The sequence below is a fragment of the Diachasmimorpha longicaudata genome, chromosome 3, assembly GCF_034640455.1.
Source record: "Diachasmimorpha longicaudata isolate KC_UGA_2023 chromosome 3, iyDiaLong2, whole genome shotgun sequence".
Classification (NCBI taxonomy): Eukaryota; Metazoa; Arthropoda; class Insecta; order Hymenoptera; family Braconidae; genus Diachasmimorpha; species Diachasmimorpha longicaudata.
This window is the reverse complement of record NC_087227.1, coordinates 12,274,692-12,289,048: the sequence shown is the minus strand read 5'-3', so window position 1 is coordinate 12,289,048 and position 14,357 is coordinate 12,274,692. Positions and strand designations below refer to the sequence as shown.

Here is a 14,357-nt window from a genome sequence, read left to right as displayed (position 1 = left end):
CGTCCATATTCCCCAAAGATTTCAAATTTAAGGGTTGAAATTAATTAGTTATATGTAATCCTATCCAAGACTTTTTTATATTTCTAAGTTTGTTTGAAAGAGTGAATATAATAAGCAATATTATATAGAACTAGCACACAATCAATGCAACTAAATATCATTCTGTGTTCCGGAGTTGCAGATGGAGAAGACATTATTGTAAAAAAAGGACGTCTTTCCGAGATGAAAAAATAATTCTTATCAGGATAATTCGTATCAGCAATTGTCTATGGATATAAGAATTAATTCTTATCATCCATAGCGGAATAAATTATCCATAATATTGCTATTATAATGACTGTTTTCATGCTTGAATTGAAGCACGATAATTTATCAATTCTAAACTACTAATTTAAAAAATAACATTGGTGCGTTATTTTGTTGGATATTTTGTTAATACAATCTTCGAATTCTGAAGACTGACTGCTAATATTATTAGATTGTAAGAGAGAGTTTATTAAGACTTAATATGGTATGTCGTATTAAATTTCGGATTCAAATGATCTACGTAGATTATTTATTTTAAAAGCGGATGAAAATAATCCACAAAAGATTTTTCTACAATTTATACCTGCAATCATTTTTTTGAGTTTTCATATTCTGTTCGCGGAAAAATCTCATAGTTGTGATTATCTTTCATGAAAATTGGAGATACAAACACTGCATATCTTTAACTGTTCAACCAAAATCGGATGAAAACATGTACTATGTCGATAGGAGGAAAAAAGTTTTTGATTGGCTGAGTTTTTTTGTCAATAGATTTAATAAATTTAAATATAAGTTTTGTCACATAATAAAACTGTTTTCTGTATAATGTTGAAGGTAATAAATACATGTCTGCTTATCAGATATACCGTTCATATATTTATTGGTGATTCTGAACCCAATACAGGCAACGGTTGGAGCCTGGCCACAGCTCTGGTCGTAAATCTGGGCCAATTTCGGGCCGAATGGTCAGCCCAGAATGCGGCCAAAGTTCGGCAATAGGTCTGGGCCAATTTCGGGCCGAATGGTAAGCCCAGAGTGCGGCCAAAGTTCGGCAACAGGCCTGGGCCAATTTCGGGCCGAATGGTAAGCCCAGAGTGCGGCCAAAGTACGGCGACCGAAGTCTGGCCAAAGTTCGGTCCCAGGCCTGGCCCCGTGTTATCATCCCAGGGTCTAGCCAAGTTCGGCGCGAGTTTGGCTGGAGCCCGGGTGCCGAGCTACGGCAGCTCGGCGGCCGTGCTTGTACCAAGGTTGGCCCATTCGTTTTTTCCTACCTGGGTAGATGGTGATTTTGCGTGGAGAAGAGTCATCTCGCACGCGTATCAAATTAAATACACAAATGTCGGGCGTGGTTAAGGATATGATATGCCAATTATCCTATACACTTGTAGATGCAGGGATAGCTCAAACTCGGTCACGTGTCCACGCTCGATCCCACAAGAATTTACCCCAGACACGTGACTTTTATTCAGAGCTGATACACTTTTTGTGTAACTTTCGATGGGAAATTACGGATATTATTGATTTAGATTTGACACGATTAATTCGTAATGATGATTATGGGAATAGTTTTTTGAAGAATTAACAAATCAAAAATGTGAATAAAATATTGTCAACTCATCATGGGATGTCTAATCTTAAGCCATTTTTTAAAATTTAATTTTGCAAACCTCTTAGTTATTCAGTGTTTTTGTTAACTGAGATTTTACTAATTTACTTATTTTGGATCATTTATTTGTATATCATAGATTCTGGCACTAATATTAATCAAATCGATTTGTCATCCGGTCGAGAGGTTTATTCGCGTTGGCCATACTCGTCGGTTAAATTTATATTTATATATTTTTCCGATAATAAAACTGAAACTCGTTATAATGATGGATGATTTTCAAGTAATGTGTAAATATTTTTGCATTGAAGATAATGTCTTTGTATAATGGTTTAAGCCCTAAAAAGAAGGTTTCATGAGACATAAATATTCTCGCCAATTTAGCTTTAGATTTTTCCATCAAATTTCATAACATATGGAGAGGATAAGTTCACTACTGGTAAAGACTCTTAAAACGCCACGCGATGAGATTATTTTATTATACTTTCGTGGATGATATCATGTCGTTGTGCTATGCATTTATCGTTTATCTGACGCGCTAGCGCGTGCCTGTAAAAGTGGTGTTTTTGAGGGCGAGACACGTGTCGGCACGTGATCAGGATAAACGCCTACGTCTTCTTTTGAGTGAAGTAAAGCTTCAATGACATCGTGCTGATATCGTTATAGTTTTCATACAAAGAAAATCAAAAGCGTGAAATAATTATGGCAATCCAGTGAATAAGAGCAGATGTAATGCGTTCAGTACTTTTTTAAACGTTCGGTTTTACTGTTTTTTTGTGACATTTTTCTTTTATGCTGGAAAAATCATCAGGAAAACATCATTTCGAGGAAATAGAACCAATGTCACGCATTTAATGTCAATATTACGTTCAATTTTGCAGTAGGGCGTTATATCAAATATCCTAAATAGCTTGAAATTACACGAGTTGGTGGTCCTAGAATTTTCAAGGGGAAATCTGTGGCTAATTGATTCGACAACGTTCCTTGACGTTCTGCTGGGGCTACCACAGCCGCCACCCTTATGCGTCTAGGTAGCAAAAAATATAATTTCTTCGTCAACAACAAAAAAAAAAAGTTTTTTCTGATCACATTTCCGGATGTAGAAATCAAGATCGAATTTATCCGGTCGTCAATTATATTTTTTTCACTCTATTTTTGATTAAAAAATACTATCGTTGGCTTTGGGGTGCCATCAGGCATGGGAACTTCCGTGATACTTTACTCATATTTCCCAGGATATTCAATGTGAAATTTTATGCTTCAAGCTGTATCAAATATTCTATCAATTTTATAATGGGAAATTGATATAAGTAAATTTTGGGATTTTCGAACTCAAGACTGCGAAAATCCCTCTTAGATTTTTTTCCACTCGAGGTGGTGAATTTCAAAGGGCCGCAGAGCATCGGTTTTCTTTACTGCTAAATGACCATAAAAGTGTGCCGCTCATGCGCACCAAGGTGGTCCTCGAGTTTCTACTCGTAAACATTTCTAAGGTCGCACACTCACCCCTAGAATTAAGAGGCCATGTAATTAGGGTGGGAAAATTGTCTGCCTATCATTTAAATATTTCATAATGTAGGTTTAGGGATTTCTGATTATACAAATTTGCCTATCAGATTGCCTAATGAATTAATCCATGAAGGGATTTTTCACTTCGTCATTTGAGTTAATAGTAAAGAGATAAACCGTCCAAGTTCATTTTAACTATTGGCCAACTTTCAGTCAATATTTTGGGGTGTAAGGGAGAGAGACCCTCAATTTTGATTTTGATTTTGATTTTATATATATATATATATATATATATATATATATATATTATATATATTTCTTAAAAATTGATCCAATTAATGTTTATTATTTTTAATTTCAATAGAAAGAAAATCTCTAAATGCTTGAGTATTCTCAACTGATTATAAAAATGGAGGAATCAATATTATCTTAACTCATCCCCTTCTCGGCTTTGAATTCAGGGTATAACGCCCTGACATTGATAAACGTAAGAGTTATGATTTCAACATTGTCGTGCCAATTGTTATGAAATAATAATAAAGTACCGCGAGGGAGTTGGCAGGGTCTCCGGAGGGGAGCACATTCATAATCATGTCACTTTTGTATTTCTGGTGGTGCTCAATAAATATAAAAGCTCGAAATTCTCACTCGTAACAGAAAAACGTCGCTAAATTGCAACATTTCCATGTTTTTGATATTTCCAAATTGTTTTATTTATTTATTTATTTATTTATTTATTTATTTTTTGTTCAGGTAACGGAGATGATGGCAGGTCGTTTTAAGTCTCGAAGTAGCAATGAACCGAAGTCAACGATAATAGAAAAATAAGAACCACTGCAATTCATACGTAGAACTTAAATCCAAGCCGAGACAGATGGCATGGGTTTTGCCCCTGTTACTCGGACTCTATTCGTCCCACCACCACCATGACAACTCATCGTACGAGTGAGTTTTTATACGTATACATGTGTAGATTTTTTACATGGTGAGGGGTTATAGGAAAACCGGCTTTCTGCTAAACAATAGTTAAATCAGAGTGTGGGTCGTTTCGAGGGGTGCCGTGGGTGTTTAATGAGCTGCCCACTCTCCTAGAGGGCTAGTATTTTCAAGGGAAGGGGTGTCGATGAACCCACTGACGTATATCATGACGTGAACGAAATCCTCGAACACTTGACTATCTTCAGGATACTGCAAAGTGTTTGTATATTCTTACCAAAAAACCTGAAAAACTCGCAAGTGGAATTAATCGAACATTGAAGCGACAGTTTTTAATCATTTAAAAACATGTGGGCCTATCATTTGCCAATTGTGAAATTATGTATTTCCTAAAGTCTACATTTGATGTATTGCCGACACTGTTCGACTAAAATGAATAAAATATCACAATAGCAGGAGACATTTAAAGGGGGTGCCATGGCTATCGATAAATCCATCGACGTGTTATTAAACGAGCAAGCCATTCTCCGAAACAGACAACAAGCGCATTTGAAATGAGAAAAACGTGATTTTTTTTATTAAAAAGAAGCAGACTATGATGTTTCCTTTTTGAAATGAAATAGCGTTCCTAAATTTCACAATTATTGTATTAAGTTGCGGTCGGACTAAAATAGGTAACTGAAACTCGATATTTGTGGGCTCTTCAGCTACCTCGTAACTCAAAATCAGTAATACTTATTATCAGTCAGATTTATTTCGTAAATTTCATTCTGAGTATGGTGCTTTTTCATCTCTTAAAATAATGCTGTAATTATTTACTTCCCTCTTTGTTGGATAAAATCCACTATTTACTGTCTAATCCAGCTTAGGTGGCTCTACCAGTTCAATAAACTCAATTTTTTTTTTTCCCTTTTTAAATTTCCCCCTCAACCCCTTGTTCAATTCGTCCCACTATATCGCTCATCGTAAATCCCCGGTTTACATGTGATTCAAGTAGATAAAAATACTAAAAGCTTTTTTTTTTTCAAATGGCAGCATGCATTTTAATCTGTGAAAATATTTTTTTTTTTAACGCGAATGAAAGTCAGTATTAACTAACGCCGTTAGTTTTTCGAGTCGTCATGTGCTTAAATATAAAACATTATGTCGGGAGAAATTTTCCGCATCGTCACACCAACTTGTCCGATTTTTTGTTTTTTGTTATTGACTTTATCTGGTGAGTATGCAATATTTTTTACTAACGATACGTCATTCATGTATGAATGCTGAATCCGAGGTCTGGCGGGGCATTCTTCAAGTAAATTATAGTCTTGAATGGCGACACGATGGGGGGTTGGTTGGCACGCGCACACGAAGGCCTACACCTGCCCCCCTTATACATCTGCCTCCCTCCCCTTGGGCTCTGTGCCTCTATCGCTTCAGAGTCAAATTCACGTACGAACTTATACATTTATTGTCTATGACTTTGTAGAGTTTATTGTTTTTTCTACACTGATTCGAAAAAAAATTACAATAATGAAATGTCATTTCATATTGCCTTACTTTGAGAAAACTAGTATTTTATTTTCTATTCAATTTTCCTAGTTGATATTGCTATATCTCTTGGTAAATAAAGGGAATTTGAAAATTTATTAAAAATTAGTATAATCCCGAAATAGTTATTTCTAGATGTTCAACAAGAATTTGTTAAAGAGAGTTTTGTTTTTGCCACGGAAATATACTTAAATAGCAGGGAGTAAATTTCTAAACATTTCTCGAGGGGTTGTGAGTCTGAATAAATTATTTTTCATTTATAAAAATTATCACGGATGTGGTTTTATCGAAATGTATGGATACAGTAATCCAGGATTGAAACGATGAAAGAGGCAAATACGGATTTTTCCATAATTCTGGGGGTTCACTCTGGTGTATTGGATATAGGATGTTCTGCGGGGGTTCGGAACAGTGCGTCTCTTTGTTCCATGGTTTACCACAAAGCTCTGTAAATGCCAAATTGAAATGAAAAGCCGCGATCACCACCCTCCCTCCAAGCTCCGGCTAGATAGCCAAACAGATGCAGAAATACAATGCTGAAAAAGTGGCTGTCAAATTTCTTCAATTTTTTTTTTCATCCTTATGGGCTACTGCGGTAGAATCTCGTTGATCGCCAGATGATTATCTTAATTGTCAATTTAAAATTTTCAATGTTGAGGTTTCCTGTTCAATTTTACAGCGTGAATAACGTGTTTATTGGGCGGGGGGGGGGGGGGGGGGGAGTCATCATTAATCATCGATTAAGTGCTCAACGATTGGTCAGGGTAATTTCAGGAATTTCCGGGAATTTAGGAAAGCAATTCTGTCTCCCCCTCCCTTCAACGAGATTCACGTATACCCACTGCCATGTTCTTTTACCACCCCTCGATGGAAATAAAGGACCAATGCCACCAGTATGTCACTGTACAGACCGGCACCCTTGTACAATGGAGTACATAAGACCGATCGATATTCTCACTCGACGGTGACGTCGGGCTTGATCAAGTCGAAATCATAGCCGGTTGCCTGAAAATCAATTGAAATAAAGTTTTCAGTCATTTTTCGTCACAACATGCGTTGAATATTAATTTCCACTCAATTTTTTGGAGTGTTCGAAATTTGGAAAAATCCAGGGGGACGCATTATTCCAACAACTTTACGGGTGACAAAACCTTTTGTTCATTTTTCAAATTCTGTGTATAGAGAAGATATATTGCCTATTCAAGTCAGCTACTGGCTACATAGTTTTGGGGAAAATGGTCGATTGGTGAGGCTAACGGATTCGTTGCAGCTTGCATAGTTGTTTTGCAAATAGCTGATGTATTTCGGGGGTCATCTATCGAGGACACACGAGACGAATTGTCATATTTGATTCAGAATATCCTGGGTAAATAGTGGATTTTTACAGCAACCCATTGGAACGTAGTCTTACACAAATTTATACAATATTTTTATTTCATTGCGGAAATCATTCATTGGTGTTTTGATAGATGTGGGGGACTATTCGAGTACCCGACGTTTGGTGTTTATTATTATAACACTTGTAGCGGCTTATATCATTTCGACTACTCTTATTATGAAATTTTCTTATGAATATATGGATGAAGTGAAAATTATTTTTCTTCTCGGGGGATATTATGAATATTCCATTAATCATACTTTTGTTGATCAATAGTTACTGAATAATATCATTGTATTCTATTGTTGGCTATTTGAAAGTTGATTTAATAATCCTAGTGATAATAATAATAATGCATAAAAAGTTGGTGTGTGACAGACTTGTAATTCCCTGGATTACTGGATTACTCCATTCCGAAATTTGAAGCCATTTCAATAATTTGTAATTCATCTGTCCGTGATTTCATTCACAAAAGGCATAAAATTTGGACACGTGGCTCAGCACGTGTAACCACTGATTTCAATTATCATTCTCACAAAGTGAATGAAATTCGTGGTGAAGGTATTAATCTCAGAATAAGTAAGAAAAATACTTATTTTAAAATAATTTTATTGTTAAAAATTCATTCTCTGTACAGTTGATAAAATATTTCTCAGAATGACATCATCATAAGAGCACATTTTAGCAGGCATCAATTACATACTAGCTTCTCCACTTAACGTAAAATCTTAAAACATTGAGATCTGTTGATAACTGTTCACTCTGACTAGAACGCTTTGAAGGCAGTCTAAAAATTCCCGTTGATTATTTATTTTTCTTTTTCAGTCTGTTCAAAATTTTTCAAAATTTATATACTAGTAATAAAAATATTTTCTTACACAGTAGTTAACGATAGTTTAGTTACTTTAGTAATTGACAATTCAGTGATAGACGCCAATTTTTTCTACGTCAATTAATGTTTCATCAACACGTAGTTGATGATTCTGATTAATAAACAATGAATTTTTTCATCAATTCTTAAAATAAAAGTTCTCTCACTTCACTTGGCGATAATAGAATTCCTAATTAAATTGATTATTTGGTTAAATATTGAAATAGTCTTTTCAACAACAGTCACATGCGGATTTTCACTTGATTCATTGGCTGTATCTCACAGACACTGATACATGTTATTATGATGTCCGATTAGATGTGGTTGGCTCATTTGATGTTGGGTATGGGGGGGGTTGTACATCCTTTGATCATAGCAAGCCTGATATTGGATAGGTGGACTTATACTTTGGTCACTATAACAATCATATTCCTGCCATTCTGGCATAAATCGTTCCTGGGGGTAAGGATAGCTGTTGTGGACAGGCCCAAGACGTTTTTGAGCTGCGACAGCACAACTTCCCGTCGACGATGTAATCATGTTGCCGTTTTCGCTTATGCTTACTGTGACGTTACCCACGTTCACTGTTATTTCACCAGTCTCGGTGTTTCCGAGTGTCTGGGAAAGTGCCCAGATGTAGTTGTGTGCGAATCGAAGAGTCTCGATCTTCGTTAGTTTTGTGTCTTCTGGAAATGTTGGCAGGGCCATTCGTAGACGCTCTAGGGCATCGTTCAGCGTATGCATTCGGTGACGTTCACGGTCATTTGCTTTCATTCGTCGATTGCGCTTTAGTTTGAGGACCTGGAGATTTCACAAATTTCAAATTTAAAATTGAATTCATTATTCCCTAGTGAGTTATTCAACTAATTGAGTTTATGAGCGATTTCGATCCTCCCATTTTTCAATATGTATCATTATAATTCATTTTTTTAGTTCAATAGACTTTCAGCGTGAGAGTCCATTAATATTTCATTGTAAGAAAAAAATATATATAAAATAATTTTTTTCTTAATTATTAAATTTTTTAGGTTAATTACCTGTGTAGGACTTTTACAACGAGCACTCCTAGTTTTCTTCTTCTTTTCCTCCTTCATCGGGGCGTAAAGAGGATCAATTGAATTTTCATGCTTCGGAGATTCAAAGCTAACATCAAACCCAGAATCTGAGGAGCTTGAGAGTTCATCAAAGCCATTTTCACTACAGAATGAGTATTCAGATGACATTGTGAACCTGCGGAATTGCGGAAATATATGTATGGTCGATACACTATTAGCACGACAATATCAATGCGAAAAAATGGAATTCCAAACTCACGGTTAAACGGATTTAATCCAATGGTAAAAATTCACTTTATAAATCTGACTCTGGTGTATTCGATGGTACTCTTAAAAAAATATAATATCTATAATACAAAGTACAGGCGAATGTTGCACGAGCCGATAAACTCGGGGTACGAATGAGGACTGGGTACGTACCAAGGGTCTTTAGGGGCATATATAGGACTATCCATCGAGGGTTGTAGCACTGGTACCCCCTCCCCCCCTCCTTAACAACATATCGAGAGAACCCTTAGCTACTGTATATGGGGCACCATGTAGTAAGAGAGAGAGAGAGAGAGAGAAAGAGAGAGAAAGACCCAACTACTGGATTTACCCTATAATCGTATAGTGGGGTTTCTCCGCCCCCTTTTTTTTCTTTTCTCTTCATATTTCTATCCGTCCTGCCCCTCCTCTAGCTCTCCGTTTTGAAAATCTATGACGCGTGCCGCGGTTGTAACTGGACGCCGCGTTTTTGGATTAGCGATTGGATGACCTAGCTTTTTCAAATTCCTTCAAACATGAGTAATCAGTTATTACATTGTAATTATACTCTGTTGCTGGAAGCTTTTATTTTTTCGAGGTGGCTACTTTTACATTGAAATGATATGAATCGCGGTTACGTGGTGACTGATAATACAACTCCCTTGTTGATTGAACAAGTGAAAGTAATCTAATAAATGACATATGGTGTGATAAAGGGTGGCTATAGCAACAGGCTAATCAGAATCTTGAAAAATGGCAAAAAAAATTGTTTTTCAATTTGAATTATTACTTATTGACCATCCTTTTGCCCATTTTTTGTATACATTCAATTTTTTCTGATACATTATCGGCTGGATCGTCATATACATGATCAACCTCCAAAGTTCATTAATAGTATCATATAGATGAAATATTTTGATCAATCTGTAACGAATTTGTATGTGTTGGACGTTGGGCTTGAGGCTTTTATTATGCAATATTTGTATTTGACATGGGGCGTGGAATACTGGCACGTGTGAATCTTGAGGAAAATTAATGGGGTTTTGCATTGTTTAATGTACTCCATAAATTTACAATTCTCGAGTAAAAGTTCACTTTCACTTCGCTAAGTAATTTGATCATTAAATATTCTCACTGTTAGGTTCATGTGAGTACTGATTCGATGAAATAAATAATAAAAATGATTAAAAATGAGAAAAAGTATTGTAGTAAACTGAAGGACTTTTTCAAACGAGCAACTCAACCCTTCGACTCGTAAATTTCGATGAAAAACCCTTTTCACCGTGAAATCGATCTTACTGACACATGGTATGAAAAAAATATTGGAAATTACACGAGAGATTTAGTCACGAGGCGTGACAAATTAAACATCAAATAAAAAGACGTCAGCGTCAGGTTTCTTTTGTAATTTTATTCCCCAAATGGCTGAGAAAAATGGAAAAAGGGTTTGGTTTATTCAATTTAGTTGGGCCCGGTGATACGCTCCGATTGGATAATTTATTGGCAAGGTTTTATTGGCATTATTGATGAGCCAGATGTTGTCATCAGGCCATTATTTTTTTCTACTTCGAGTACTGTATAATTTTTTACACAATGATCTTTTCAATTAGTAGAAGTTTCCAATGGAAAATTTAGAAAAGACTCGTGGGAAGTGTGTTGAACAACACTGATAACATTCTCTACTTCAGTTGAATGTGTTTTCACCACACGTAATATATGACGCTGACATTTCCCAGAGGCTGGTAAGCTTCACTGGATTTACTTGATTCCAGCATTAGTGAGAAATATCAGCAATGATCTTTTGAATCATCCTTCCCCGGAATTTTCATATTATGGCATTACAAATTTGTCAAAAATAATTGACCAATCAATTTCTAATTATTTTTTAGTAATGAAGTGATGAAACAGTTCAACTTACTTGAGTCTTCCGGTGAATATTCGTTAAAAACTGATGCGTTCAGTGGGTCAAGAGTAATCGATCAAGCATTTCAACATACACGTCCGAATTCATTCCCCCATTCTCCTAGTGTAATCGTCGGATGAGTGTCGTTTGACGTATTTTTGAAGGATCGCACAGTGTTACTAAAATGCTCAAACATTAAATTGCCCTAGAATCACTTGGCTGAATTCCGGAGATCTAAACGATTTCAATAACCCTCCAATAGAGATATAGAAATATGCCGCTCCGTTTACCGCCAAACCTAATCAAGCGTTGAGACCTCTAATATATCCAGTTTTCTCTATGAAAAATCCCATCGTGTTTGTATTACTAGTAAACAGCTCCATTCCTTACGAATTCCTCTTTTTAAACCAAATAACTTGAAATAATTTTACAGAAATCATTGCCACTTGTGTCCTCCTTTTTTAGTAACTCTTTAACTGTCCTAGATAATTATTGATTAGTGATAATACTTATGACATAGGAATTTCTAAAAGAAACTAAGTTCTTGTAACTTTTCTTTATCAATATTATACTACTTTTAAAAGTCAATTAAAAATGGTGAATTTTTTTCGAACCAATTAAATATTCTGGTGTTTGTCGTAGTGGATAAAAGTTGGTTGCCTCACATACGAAAGATTCTGGGTTCAAAACCTGATTGGGTAGAATAATGCGATCAGTATATTCTAAACCAATCGACGCCATATACATATAATAACAACAAACAACTGAATTAAATTGCCGATATTTTTCTAACATCCTAGGAGCTACTAAAGTGTATAAAAAAAAAAAAAAAAAAAAGGCCATGTTTATCCAATTTTGCCTACCTACGTTGTCTGTGGTATAAATCATTCATGTCAAATAATACTAGTGCCTTAGTGAACACACACCTTTCCCTCCTTCTTCATGACTCTAGACTCGTTTCAGCCGTCTAGGAGGATAGGATATGGATGAAATGATCGTATGCTCTTAGTTACCTGTTATGCCCAAGTTAACCCGAATAGTGTATAGGACGCACCTTATTCACCGGTACAACCGTTTCTTTCTCATTCCCATTCTTTCCACTCCCCCTTGGGTCTGAGGCCAACGCATACCTTCTTGCAATGCAGTATTCTCCTGCGTCTTGTCGATACAGCTTATCCTCTACCAGACGCTCGCACGTCTCCTCTTTTGACTATCAAAAATTCTAGCTTTATTCCATTTTCATGAGTATCATTGAATTACTCTCGACTTGAGGTATATAAATCACTCGTTGTTGGGAAGAAGGAATTCGCCAAGTGAATTTACAATGAAGTGGATCTGTGTATTTTTCAAGGTGTCGCATTTGGATTAATCGGTAATGATTTAGGGCCTCGGTGGAATTATGTGACATCATATTTTTTGCATTTTTTATTTATCAAATAGCTTTTGAAAGTGTTCAATTGATTTTGTGTCCAACAATTCACTACAGTCACTTCTGTAATCGTGAAATTCCCCACGTGCAACATAATACACAGTGGATAACGGTTTTTTTTTCACTGCCGTTACGATTAAAGACTCTGGAACACGAGGCCACAAGTAACCGGTAGAAAAGACAGTTAGACGGACGTGCCGTTAATCATGTCCCCTTCTGTGTAAGGATATGTGCGTGTTTATGTCATATCGAATGAAATGGAGTCTCTTTTCAGTGCATGAAGAAATAATTCTCAAACCCCTCTCATTCGGATGGGCTACAATCGGTGGATGTTTTTACGTCGGCTAGTAATTGCGGCAAGATGGACTCGGGTCAAAAAATTAGTCAACAAGTATTCCGGTAAAATCCTCATATGGATTTTACAATTGATTAAGAAAGTAGAGGAACCATTACACATTACACATTAATTTCTTCAATTTCAAATCAAATTTTAGTTCAATGACAATACATATTTTTCACACTACCAAATGTAAAGTGAACGTTGTGGAGAGTTCGATGCTGGGAAAAGACTGATATTCATTTTCCTCGCTATTGAAAATGACTCTGAACTCTTATTAGGATTTTCTGCACATTGATCACTGAATGATTCATTAGTTGACCCCGGTTCGAGAGTCAACATACCAATGGAATTGTAGACGGAAGAGAATTCGGATTGTACACCATAGATTACCATCTTGATTCTGTTCGACTCTCATCGCAGGAAATGAAATTCCTCCTCGCGAGTCACGGCATTGCGCCCCAGAAACCCCTCCCCACTTGTTATTTTTCGCACTACAATTATCTTACGTAACATTAATACCTATCCTAACTAAAGGCTACATTTATATCAATGGAAAATTGAATTAATAAACGGCAGAGGCATCTCGATATTTTCATTCTATTTGTAAAAATATATCTAATTTACGGCTCTGCAGTTTATAATAATAGCGGCTAAGGGAGGGACCATCCATCTGTTGCTGCTCTCTGTATTTTTTTTTCTCCCATGAGAGAAACCTAAGAATTTTAGAAAGTCTACAATTTGTTCACAATGGAAAACTGGACAAGATCATGGCTATGACGATGAGACACTTCGTCTCATTCTTTTTTCTCTTTCTCCACTCGTTCTGAATCCGAAAGGAATCTGATTTCTAACGACTTTTCCTTGATCGAGATTTTACTTAAACGCGTGAGCCTTTTTTCCCTTATATATGTGACTCATATTGCCTAATTTTTATCAATCAAGCGAACACTTCCAAAATTATAACTATCACATTACTGAAATAAATTTAAGACTCTTTTACATTGTTGCTGATCTAAAAACACTAATAGCAGAGCTTTGGAATATTTATCTCTGATTGCTTAACTATAATACGTACTAAATCATGAGAAGAATGTGTCGCAATTTTCCATATTAATAATTAATAATTAACCAAGGTTAAGGAATTCAATTGATGAAAGAAAGAATGATATGAGTTTTTATTCAGTGTGACAATGAGGGAATTAATAATTCTCTGGATCATTGCACTATCACCATCATGGGGACAGGTGCGCAATCGAGCGCCTCACTTTATTCACAATGGTGACATGGCAAGACTAGCTGTGTCAGAAGGCACATTACCTGGTGCTGCTGTCTATAAACTTCAGGGTGAAGACCCGGAAGGCTCAAAATTGCATTATTCCATCAGTGGTGAGTATTTCACGGTTAACCGAGAAACAGGTGTTGTTACTCTGAGAAAAGCACTAGACCGTGAAGTACAGGATCTCATTGAAGTTATCATAAGTATAACTGGTGAGTAATTCATGACAAAAAAAAAACATTATTGCT

General features: G+C 36.1%; 2 protein-coding genes across 8 annotated transcripts in view; one reads left to right on the top strand and one right to left on the bottom strand.

Annotated features, from left to right (window-relative positions):
- Positions 1-14,357, top strand: part of LOC135160653 (cadherin-23) — a 35,164-nt gene that overhangs the window by 10,553 nt on the left and 10,254 nt on the right. Inside the window, exons 2-3 of one of the 6 annotated variants that reach the window (XM_064117428.1) lie at positions 3,896-4,087; positions 14,017-14,321. In XM_064117428.1, the coding sequence (XP_063973498.1) occupies positions 4,017-4,087; positions 14,017-14,321 (376 nt within the window). In that variant the 5' untranslated portion in view covers positions 3,896-4,016. Of the gene's footprint in view, positions 1-3,895; positions 4,088-12,294; positions 12,437-12,573; positions 12,724-12,761; positions 12,893-12,929; positions 13,719-14,016; positions 14,322-14,357 lie in introns of those variants that run through there. The other 5 variants (XM_064117432.1, XM_064117431.1, XM_064117433.1 and 2 more) reach the window with 5 other exon arrangements.
- Positions 7,636-11,646, bottom strand: LOC135160666 (basic helix-loop-helix neural transcription factor TAP-like). Of its 2 annotated transcripts, XM_064117454.1 has the most exons (4): positions 11,381-11,646; positions 9,175-11,298; positions 8,898-9,090; positions 7,636-8,661 (listed from the first exon to the last, which is right to left on the bottom strand). In XM_064117454.1, the coding sequence occupies exons 3-4, from the start codon at positions 9,081-9,083 to the stop codon at positions 8,140-8,142; spliced, it is 708 nt and encodes a 235-aa protein (XP_063973524.1). In that variant the 5' UTR covers positions 9,084-9,090; positions 9,175-11,298; positions 11,381-11,646; the 3' UTR covers positions 7,636-8,139. The 2 variants fall into 2 exon arrangements, with proteins under 2 accessions (XP_063973524.1, XP_063973525.1); XM_064117455.1 differs by lacking the exon at positions 11,381-11,646 and having other exon boundaries at positions 7,637-8,661; positions 8,898-10,451.